The sequence below is a fragment of the Indicator indicator genome, chromosome 25, assembly GCF_027791375.1.
Source record: "Indicator indicator isolate 239-I01 chromosome 25, UM_Iind_1.1, whole genome shotgun sequence".
NCBI lineage: Eukaryota > Metazoa > Chordata > Aves > Piciformes > Indicatoridae > Indicator > Indicator indicator.
Genome location: NC_072034.1, coordinates 6,899,425 through 6,911,601, shown reverse-complemented (window position 1 = coordinate 6,911,601; position 12,177 = coordinate 6,899,425). Strand labels below are relative to the sequence as shown.

General features: G+C 42.4%; 1 protein-coding gene across 1 annotated transcript in view; it reads right to left on the bottom strand.

Annotated features, from left to right (window-relative positions):
* Positions 1–12,177, bottom strand: part of SPATA5 (spermatogenesis associated 5) — a 189,108-nt gene that overhangs the window by 29,065 nt on the left and 147,866 nt on the right. Inside the window, 1 exon segment of the mRNA XM_054392228.1 lies at positions 9,716–9,880. Within this exon segment, the coding sequence (XP_054248203.1) occupies positions 9,716–9,880 (165 nt within the window).

Sequence of the window (12,177 nt, the reverse complement as noted above, 5' to 3'; positions counted from 1 at the left end):
TTACTTGACACAAATGCAATAGTATTTCCATAACAAGAGAAAGCAAAATAGTTGGTGCATATTCTATACAAATGACAGCTTTTAAGTTTAAAATTCAGTATCACACAGAATCACAGAATGTTAGGGACCTCAAAAGATCATCTAGTCCAACCCTGCTACCAGAGCAGGATGAGCAGGTCACACAGGAACACATCCAGGTGGGTTTTGAATGTCTCCAGAGAAGGAGACTCCACAACTTCTCTGGGCAGCCTGCTCTAGGGCTCTGTCCCTCTCACAGGGAAAAAGGTTCATGTGGAACCTCCTCTGCTCCAGCTTGCACCTGTTGCCCCTTGTCCTATCATTGAACATCACTAAGAAGAGCCTGGCTCCGTCCTTCAGACACTGCCTTAGCATCTTTATAAACATCAATGAGGTCACCTCTCAAATCTCCTCTTGTTCAGGCTGAAGAGACCCACCCTTCTCAGAAGGCAGATGCTCCACTCCCTTAATCATCTTTGTGGTTCTGTGCTGGACTCTTCCAAGCAGTTCCTTGAGGTCCTTCTTGAACTGAGGGGCCCAGAACTGGATACTGGATAGTCACAGTCTAATGGCACACTTATTAGATGTTATGTTATTACTCATTATTAGGTTCCAAATTTTTGCATCAAAACCAACTATTTTGCTGATGCCTGCCAAAGGCAAACGTCCTATGCTATAGGTACACAAAGATACCAATACGTGTTCAAATATTTTAATTCAGACATACACACACCTCTCCAATCTTTGCAGTTCAGTGAAGAGTAAACAGTTATGTTGTCATTAAAATATATATTCTTTACTCACAGAAACAATATTCATGGAGATTAATAAGCCCTTATACCTAGTCTCTATTATTCCTCTGCCATTCATTAACGTTTCCTCCACCTTGACAGCAATTTAACTGGCACAGTCCCAGAAATACAAGTAGGTCAGCACAAGGTGTTCCTCTGTATGGTTTTGTCTGGTATAAACATCCTATCTGAGTTAGCCTTCAGGTGCAACATTCAAATATTCCCACTGCCAATGAAGATAATAATCAGAACTACTCTGGGTATCTCTGTACTACCTGTGCTTTTGGAGGACTGATTCTGTTAAGGACCAAAAGGAAATGTGACTGCAAAAGTGGGGAGTCCTCTGCAGCTCTCCTAGCCAGGCTGCTGCCCCAGACTGTGATTCAGTGCCACCTCCATGGGAAACTCCTTTGAAATCCCTAGCATATCCAAGAGGAAAATGTATACACATGTAGAGAAAGATAAATTGAACACTGAGGTTTGATAGACATTGTACATAATTAAAAGTAACTGTCACAGGCATTTAGGACAGTCAGACACTGGCTAATCTTCAGGGTATGAGAACAGCAGTGGCCAGGTAAGAATATTTACTTTTCCCTGTGTTTATGAAAAAAGGGGATATAAATCAGCAGTTTCATGAAAAAATGAAACAATAAACAGGATCTATCTTTTGCTAACTTACTAAGACATTCAGTTTTTATGGTGACTTGTATACATAGAGGATCTGGTGCTGAAGCTGCCGCATAAGAGTCAAAGAACAGGAATTGATTCTCTGTGAAGGGCAATGATTTTTTAGTTACTTTTTCTTATTTGCATGCCTTGTCTTATACTTTGGGAGTACTGTTGAGTCAAACTCCAATCAGCAAGCTCACTTCTAACCACATACCCTGAGACACATCATAACTTATAAGATCAACTGCCAGCACTACAGGTTTAAATTAGAAAAACAGATCGGAGTGAGGAAAAAGTGCTTAATTTTTTTTTTATTTTCATCTTTCTTAACATAAAAGCAAATTCTATCACTCTGAACTGATATGAGCAGTTGTAATACATAAATAAAAATCCTTCAAAAGGCAGAAACAAACCATTTCAGTTCCTTCCTGATCATTGCAAATGCAATTTTTACTCTGAACATTGTATGCCCCTGTTTGGGATCACTGGTATGTTGAAAGTGTGTCCTTTAAGACACTAAAAAATAATCCCTGCTTTCTGATTAAGAATTAAAAAAAAAGAAAAAAAGGAAGAATGAATTAGATTAAAAGTTGCTAGAAATAACTCACAGGCGAAAAATAAAACTAAAAGAAAACAATAGCAGTAGCCTAAAGAGACATATTTTTTCCTTCAGGAATGAATTCCCATCTGCTTTTAAAGAGCAACATGTTTTTCCATTGCTGGGAATTACAGCCAAACCCAGGACAATAAAGCAGCAAAGCCACAGGCAAGAGCTGAGGGCAAGTGAAGCTGAGAGTATCAGTCTAGGTCCTTCTTTTTTATAAGCCAGTGGTTTGGTGACAGCTCAACAGTCCCCTGCTGAGCTGGCAACAGTCTGCTCTGCCACTCTCAAGAAAGAGGAGCTCTTGGTAACCCTGCTGCAAGCAAGGTATCACAGAATCCCAGCATGGTGGAAGTTGGAAGAGACCTCTGGGGTTCATCTTGTGTCCCCCCCATGCTAAAGCACAGTCACCCAGAGCAGGCTGCCCAGGATCAAACCTAGGTAGGTTTAGAATTTCCCCAGAGGACTCCACAACCTCTCTGGACAGCCTGCTCCAGTGCTCTGGCACCCTCAAAGTTTTTCTTTATGTTTAGGTGGAACTTCCTGGGTTCCAATTTGTGCCTGTTGCCCTCTGTCCTATCACTGGACAGCACTGAAGAGAGCTCAGCCCCCTCCTCTTGCCCTCCAACATTTAGATATTGCTCAACATTAAGAAGATCCCCTCTCAGGCTGTTCTCCAGGCTGAACAGCTCCAGGTGTCTTAGCCTTTCCTCCTCACAGAGATCTTCCAGTTCCCTCAGCATCTTTGTAGCCTCAGCTGGACTCTTTCCAGTAGATTCCTGTCTCTCTTGAACTGGGGAGCTCAGAACTGGACACAGGACTCCAGATGTGGCCTCACTACAGCAGAGCATAAGGTAACATGGAAAAGGGAAGGCAAGGGCAGGGGAGGGAGCAATCAGCACAGTCAGTGCTGCCAGTAAACGCTGGAATCTCTCATGGCATTGGCTGCTTTGATGAACTGTATCTGGTTCATAAAAGCTCATGGGAAGTGAGCAGCTCCATCAGCAGCCAAGTGCTTCCCCCAACACAAGTGATGGTCCTGTTGCAGGTTCTTTCTCCAACAGAAATAACCATTCAAAGGCATAGGGAGGACAAAAGTAAACATTTATAGAACTTGGTCATTTATAGAACTTGGGTGGATGACACCATGACAATAGTTAATGGAGACACAGGGAGGAAGAAAGAAACCATACTGAAATGAGCTGCAAGGTTCCTGCACCTTGCTTCAGCATTCAAGGAATCAAAATGCTATTTGAGAGGTATGAAGGATGAAACTCTCAGGTTTGAGAAGTCAACTAAATTTCATCTCTCACCACTGTTTAGTGCTCACTTAGGGGCTTATCCAAATTCCCTCTGGTGTTTTCCCCAAGTTGCTCTGAGGATCACTGTTGTTTGAGTTACTTGGGAAGCAGATTTGACTGTATCCTCCTGAGCTGTTAATGGGTCTGACCTTTTCAGAAACGCTAATGTCCCTTCAGCAAGATGCATTAAATCTCCTCTGCTTGATTAAACTATTAGCAAATCATTATCTCCCTGAAGGATAAAATGTTCTTTCCCAGATGAGCTAGCCAGGCATAAATTTCAGTGCAAACACTCTCCTGTACACCAAACTTTAACGTTTTGCATAAACATGACAGATGCCAGCTGTGCTGTGCATGCAGTCAATACTTTATTGGATCTCAGCTGAGAAAAGATGTGATGAAAATTAGCCCACTTGGGGCAACGACCCCCCCACCCCATCTCCAAAAAACACATGAGGGGAGCCAGAGCTTTCCAAAGGGGAGAGGCGACATAATGTCACAAACTCAAGGTGGTTTGGCACCACCGTGCCAATGAGTGACTACCCAGACACGGCCACTGCCCTCCTTCCCAATGTGCCCAAGCACATTCTGCACGTACAAGGTTCTTGTGAGACCAGCAGTAAGCAAAATCCCATGGGAAGTCCTGTGTAGTTAGTTATTTCCTTTCCGGTGACTCATCTCCTTTATCCCAAACACTGACATGTGGAAAACATTCCGAATGCCAGGTATTTCCTCACCTTCCAGCCACCTGTGCCAAACACATCCTCGGCGCTGATAAACGTGTGTAGGAAGGTGGTGATCCCGTATTACCCATATTGGATGAAGGCTGAGCTTCTTTTCTTCACCCACCCACACAAAAATGTTCACATTTCAGTGAGTGACATAAATTAACAGATCCTGTGCATCCTTCCAAGAGAAACTTCAGAGGTTCATCTGAGGTCTTAATCTTGCTAGGTTTCAATGTTGTGGCATTCCTCACTTTGAAAACTGCATTTCCTTCTAATATCATACCCTGGTCTGGAGCTAAGCAGAATACTCTCAGAAGGGAAGGCCATCCAGCAGTCAGGCCAGTTATTTGAGCCACAGATGCTTTAACTACCAATGTCGATTTTCAAATCACACATTTCAGATGACACATACGCATTTTTAGGTGGTATTTTAGAAGGACAAATTCTGAGTGCCCAGTCCCAAAGTATGATGTGTTGAGCACCTTTACAACTCCAAATTCAATGGGAATTGAACACACTGCATGTAAGCGTAACAAGAACATACACTAAAAAGGGGAGATTTAGACTAGCTATAAGGATGAAAGACAAACAATGAGGGTGGTGAAACACTGGCCCAGGTTGCCCAGAGATTTGGTAGATGCCCCATCCCTGGAAACATTCTAGGTCAGATTCGATGGCACTCTGAGCAACCTGATTTACATCTCCCTGCTAACTTGCAGAGGGGTTGGACTAGATGATCTTTAAAGGTCCCTTTCAACACAAATAATTTTATGACTGCCACTATTTTCCTTCCTTTTCTTTCTTTTTTTGACACCTTCACTTCCAAAAGCCTCTGTCTCTGTTTAGGCTACCATATAGGATTGGATCGACTACCTTTAAAATGTCAAGCAGAAAGCTTTTCTCTTAGGTTTGGAAGATCTTTTCCTCCATGCAAAATTAGATGTAAAGATAACACATCCTAATTTGATGGATGTCCTTTTTCCCCCATGTATCTAAGACCACCTTTACTGCTGATGCTCTTTACTACAGAGTAAACTTTTCCCAACCTCTTAAAAGATTCTTTACCCTCGTGAACACCTGCAATGAAGAGCATGCTGCTCACTTCTTTTGTAGTTGGTACCTTCCTCTATAAGAAAGGAGTTTGGGGAGGTTTTGGTTGTTTGGGGTGCTTTTTTATTAAAGTTCATAGTTTAAATATGTCAATATCTGGCAAACAAAAACGTGTATGTTTTGGAATACATATTTTAGGAGTCAAAGGTTTTAGCTGATTTGTCTCAGTGTGCTGCTGCAAAGATACTTTTTGGCATCAAACACGCTCTCATTTCAGCCAGAGCAAAATTCATTGGCTTGCTTTTTTTCCTCTCCATCTTCTGCATTCCCATTGAGAGTTATTGCAAAGTGAGAAAGATATTTTTTACATTAACTAGTCTGCTTTGACTAAGAACCAGTGAAAGATTTACAGGTTCCCAGATTCCCACTTTACTACTGTGTCCTGTAAGCATGGAAACTGATAATACCATAGAAACAATGCCAGCCTCCGCTTTCACCATGACCTGCTTTCCACCAGTTTGAAAGCACTCAGTCTCATTAGCTTACTTTTACAAGCACACTTATCTTAAGAATATTGTCATCACGTCCAGAATATTTAGTTTTTCATTACTCAAACTCAAACCAACTCAACACTTGATTTCAGTTTCTGCCTAAAACCTCCCTGTCTGCTACTGCCTTCTAAACTCTAACAAAACCATAATCTGACTGGGGCTCAGATAATCAAAGAAGGTCTCTTACTTTAGTGATTTTCTATTACAGCAGAGAACAGCCAATAATTAATGAAAACCTCATCTGAACCCCAAATCAGAAAAGCTGAGCATCTGAGTTTGCAGAAAGTCCATCTTTCCTACAGCAAGCTGGCTGTACCAGCATCATGAAAGCAAACAAATCAGAGCCAAGGAACTCGCACTGCTTGCATTTTAAAACACTGCTTTTAAATACTTCTGTATGTTTAATTATTAATCATATTTTATAGAAAGCACAGCAAGAATTCAAACAGATGAAACCTCTCAGCATGAAGGAATAAAATGAAAATGCTCTTGACAGAAGTTACAATCAAAGTGAACAATCTCCAAATCAAGGTATCTCAACTATATAAAACCACTTTTAAAAGTTACCAATTTATAAAAAGTTGGATTTCCTGCAATTTTGCCCAAAGTAAAATGCAGGAATGCTACAGCAAACCTTATAAAGGTTTCAATGCAGCACAATGTTTGTTTTAACCACTTCTATTGCTTTCTTGGACTAGAGATTTCTCCTCTGTGCCTACCAGTGCTCCCTGCTAACACTACAGCATAAGGAGGTGCCAGCAATCAGAGCACAGGCTCCTGCTGAACTATGCCAGGCATCAGCTGCTTGGGCATTGTCTTCAGCAGAAATTTCCTAGGGAAAATAAGCTGGAGGCAAAGACAAGAGCAGCTCTGAGTGCTCCTCCACACCAGTGAAACTTCACCAGAGCCATCTGGTTACTGCAGAGCTGTCCAGACCTACCCTGTGACTGGCTCAGTCACACCAGTGCAGCTAAAAAGAGGTTGAGGTGGTCCTAGGAAGTGGTAGATGCCTTCAGGGCAGAGATGCACCTAAAGAAGTTGACTTAGAGGGAGGAATGAATGATCTTGGTGTCAACATCAGCTCTGAGGCCAAACCTTGCTATTCAGAAACTTCCAAGAACAATTTCTTACTTTCCTGATTTATAGATCCTGAAGCATGCCTGAAGAAAAGCCTCAAGCACTACCGCAGAGCACTACACTTCAGAAGGGTGTGGAAATGAAGATCAGACTCAAATATTTCTAGAAAAATGAGGCTTTGTTTAATCTATAAAATTAGCATAATAAAGGCTAACTGTATAGAAATTGCTTCTCTAATGCACTTTCTTTTCTACATTAATCTTCACTTACACACGAGAGATGGGAATTGTAATTCACCCTCATAAATTATCTTCCCTCACGTCTAACAGTGGGATTTTGATACATCCTCAAAGGTACTCATTAAGAGAACCATACATCCAGCAGGTGAACAGAAATAACTGGTCATAAGTGGTGCCAGGCAAAGAGATACCTGATCTGAAAAAAGGCCAAGCTGGACGCCAGATGCACACTGAACTACCCACTTTACTTGCTGTTTATTCAGCTCATGTCGAGATGATTCAACGCATCGTTACACGCAGCTCCCTATTCACACAGCATCTTCTAGTCACAACCCCAAGCATTTTCCATTTCTTTTTCTAAACAAAGGGCAGAACAGTGGAATGGGAACTTGCCATTCAGCAGCGGAAACTATTTGTAAAGCTGGGAAGCTGGAGACACTGGGAAGAAAAGGCTTTAATGAAACTGGCCGCTGTGCGTGCCAACTGTCAGGACTTTTTATACATTCTTCCAAGGAACACTGACTGAGGCTTTTTTTGTATTTACTCTTTACATCCCAGTTATTAGAATTCCTTGAATGGTGCAAAAGAACCAAATTCACTAGAAATGCTGTATTAGAAACAGGCAGGCTTTTTTTCCCCTGCAACTAGTCTGTTGCTGCACTCATTGACCCATTAAGTTATTTTTGGTTCTGTACAAAGCCAGCACCAAGACATTTGCGTCTCATTATCAACCAGGCACATGAATTCACCGCTAAAGCCCCAGCTGATCCAGATCCAAAGGAAATCCCCATATGCTTGGAATTTCAGAAACACAAGCATTACAGTTGTTGCCTGGTAAGAAGACAGTTTCCATACACAACAGAGTATATGTTTATTTTTTTGGAAGATTGTAACTCGGATTAATTTTCCCAGGGCAACAAAAATCATATAGAATCATAGAATCAGTCAGGGTTGGAAGAGACCACAAGGATCATCTAGTTCCAACCCCCCTGCCATGGGCAGGGACACCTCACACTACATCAGGCTGGCCAGAGCCTCATCCAGCCTGGCCTTAAACACCTCCAGGGATGGGGCCTCAACCACCTCTCTGCACAACCCATTCCAGGCTCTCACCACTCTCATGGTGAAGAACTTCTTCCTCACGTCCAGCCTGAATCTCCCCACTTCCAGCTTTATTCCATTCCCCCTAGTCCTATCACTACCTGATATCCTAAAAAGTCCCTCCCCAGCTTTCTTGTAGGACCCCTTCAGATACTGACATCCAGGTAAAAACATGGTACCTTTTCAAGACACTGCTTCAAAGACTGGAGGCAATGGAGCTGTGACAGTTTTCCAGACCAACATTAAAACCTGCAATCCTTTACATTATTGGCTTTTTTTTCATTATGAGATCCCAAGCTGTGCAGCAAAAAGATGCTCTACACAAACCAGCTTTGCTCACTATGCAGCTTTCATTCATTCCTTCCCAGAGCACAGTTTGTCCTGTGCTGTGGAGAAGGAAAGCTCTTGTGGGTTTCACTTTGGTGTCCGCCGTTGACACAACTTCCCGGAATGAGCCTGGAAGATAGCCCAGACACTGCTGCTGCGTATGGCAAGGACTGACCCCATCCCTTGGGCTTGGAGCACTCACAGCACTGTCCTCATCAACCAGAGGTTACTGGTAAGCAGCATTTTACATCATGCCAGCATTTAAGTGATAGTTAAACGAGCAAGTCTTGCCCGGGAGCATATCCAATGACCAGTCAGTCAAGAAGGGCCTTCAGCATTATAGGATTTCACACCAGTAGTCCACAGCCACCATCCCTTTTGGACCAGGACAAATGTTTAGCTGATTTCCCTGCCCTTGCAAAGAGCACACAGGAAGATGAGGGAACAGAGGCAAGCACGTCACATTTTCCACTCTGCTATGGAAAAAGTGGAAGGTGACTGTAATTAAAGATGGTGTGATAACGCATACACTAGGACTGGCTACAGAAAGGTGGAAATTTTAATTCTGGTATTTCATACCTTTTAAGAGCTCAATTTGGCAACCTTAATAACATTCTTTGAATTTCTGAAGTAATATAATTACTTTCAACTAATCAAAATGAGGAAAGAATGAAATATTCTTTCATGAGACACTGACATGAATAATACTCAGGGAGCAGTGGTGACCATTAACGTACCAATGCTTATTATAACTGCCAGGCAGCAGCATCTGAAAAAGCTTCTCCTTCCACCCAGGACAGGAAATAATTGTCTAGCGTCCACTGTCAGAAGCTGACTAACTAATAGCAACAAGCTAGAACAATAAGTGCTGCTGTGAGGTCTTAATTATATGGAATAGGAAAATATGAGCTTCAAAGTGACCAGTGACTTCCCTTGCAATTCCCCTATGCTGTCGTAACTTTGTCTCTCTTCCCTCCATCTGAGGTCACAATCTTAAACGCAAAAGATATCCAGGAATGTGGGGACACCCAGGTGAACTGTCTGAGCAGTCCAGGGGCATTTGCCCACATATCCCTCCACTCCTCCTGGCAGTGTATCCTTCATGAGGCCACTTGTGATCGTACTATGGCTCACAGAAACCTCTCAAACTTTCAGAATTCACCACCACTTTGGGAAGACTCAAGAACTGCAGGATTTCAACTTAGAAACAAAAGTTTTGTGCATTGATCCCACGGCCATTACCATTCAAAAAGTTTTACCTCTGCTCCTGAGTAATTCTGTGTGTGCTGAACGAGCTCTGCTACAGAGACTTCTTCACTGACTGGCATGGACCGAAACTGAAGCTTGAAGATCTCCCCACGAGTGGCTGCATCTGGCAACGGCACGTAGATAATTCTGTCTATTCGTCCTGGTCTCAGCAAGGCCTGCAAGGAAGGCACCACAGGAAAAGTTGCAGCATATGGCACATCACATAATGAAAGTAAAAACCACAACTCAATTAAAAACGACGACACAGCCAAATAACCAACAATGTCAGCAAAAGCAAGCTGCAGAAAAATAATCAAGCTATGTGCAAGAGGGCTACTCTATGCTATGATGGATCAGTCACTGCAAAGAGCGTAAAGCTACTCAGCCAGACAAATACCAGTTCATGGAATAAAGGAATCATAAAAGAATCATAACCACCTTCTGAAAAATCATAATTTCCAGCTTGTTGCAAGGTGTTCTGGAATGTTAGGACTTAGCAAAAGAACAACTGGCAATAGACACATTCCAAATTCAAATCTTCAATTGAGACAGTGGAGAAAAAACATTTTTGAAGTGAAGCTTACATTCTGGATTCATATTGTTTTATCCCAAATGATTAGAGCTGCATATGCTTACAGAAGAGAGATTCCTCTGAGAGTTCTTTTACACAAAACAAGGTAGCAACAGACCAAGACCAGAGATGCTCAGCTTCAAAAAGAGAGAGAAAACCCCACAGGCTTGCAAAAGCACTGTGGTTAATACATTCTAGCACCAGCTTGGAACTGTTGGGAAAACTCTGGGTTTTCCTTTTCATGTCCCAATACAACTGAAAATTCAACAGGCTAATACAGCTACAAGCTAAGGCCCCCACTGTGCAGTTTCACACACCGAGATTGATCCTTGCACTTTGGCTTCCCAGGGTTACATAGGTTATAGATACACTGGGGAGGTGAGATGGTGACAGTGCAAACTCTGGGAAGCAGTCACAGGCAACATGAGGGGAAAACGGCCACAAAGAGCAATGTGGAGGGTTCAGACTGGAGAGGAGGCAGAAGTCTCTAGAACAGAAGCACAGCCTTGGGCAGGTCATCAGGCAGGCTGTGGAAATTCTGTCCTCAGGGGTTTTGCAGCTCAGCCAAATGAAGCCAAGCCTTCCCTGAGCTGGTGATGGTTTCGTGTTGGGTGGGAGGGGGACCTCTGGAAGGCTGCTCCAATCAATATTTCTGTGACTCTATGCTTCCTGAATGGGTCAAAAAAGAAACATTATCTATATATAAAATAATCACAGCCAACACATAGGAGAAGCTAAGGTCTTAAATTTTTGAGAGAAGAGGAAGCTCGCTTCCCTCAATTTCTAAATATCTCCAAGAGTTTTGAAAACCATCTACAGGAAAAAAGTAAAAACCTTCCCAGCCTTTCTTACTTGACATTTGAAAGAATAAACTAACCTGTGCATAGCAAATGCATATAAGTAGTATTTAAACTATTTTTAAAAAACTGAACAATGTTTGTAAGATTCAGCATGTAACCTAAATTGTTTTTATGTTATGGTTCTCCCTTGGGCAGAGTAGCTTGAGTTCCAGATGACTAGAGATACTGCATGGCTGTCCTGGGCTGTCTGCCAATAAGTCTTTTCCCAGCCTGATCATGTCAGTGAAAGTCATGCTGAAAAAATAGTAGGAAAGAGCTTTCCTTCCTGCACAGCATTGATCAAGCTAACACCCTTCCTAGAGTTGCTTTAAAAAGACTGTTGTGGTGCTTCAGAGTGGAAAACTGTATCCTGAATGTTAAGAGATGTCTTGTTATTTTTAAAACAGAACATGGAAACGCTCAGCAGAAAGAGCAGGGCACTACGGTGTGTTGCACGGAGCTACATAAGGCAGGCTGTACTGGGAAGACTAAAGGTCCATCACATCCAGGCTGATACCCTGTCCCCCACCACTGGCCAAGAGAACAAGAAGCAAGCCAGCCACTTGTATTTCCTCAGCAGACTGTGCTACTTGCCACAAAACTCTTGACATATTCAGCAAAAGAACTCATCCCGCTGATGATAACTCAACCAGCATGTAATTCAATGTCTAAATCATGTGTGTATCAGGATATTGCCACGGATTTGCCAACATACTTGAAAGAGAAATTTGCATGTTTCAAGACGAGGCTTGGAGGGAGAGGAATTATATCGCAATTGTGTTCTGCATGCTCTTAAGGAAGTGCCCATAGCTAATTCTATTATTTAGAAGACACAAGAAATATTCACATGAGTATGGTGTGTACCTCTTAAATCAAGGCAGGTTTCATCAGGACGCTTAGCTAATTAGAATGTTTTCTAGAGCAAGCTTAGCTTCACACTGCTGAGTGACCATGGCTGTTGTGCAAGTGGGACAAGAAAAAAAGCTTGATGCCAGTCTGTTCAGAGCAAGCACTCCCCTGTGTTGCATTGGTTTTCAGTTCTGTGGTTCAGTCTTCTAACACA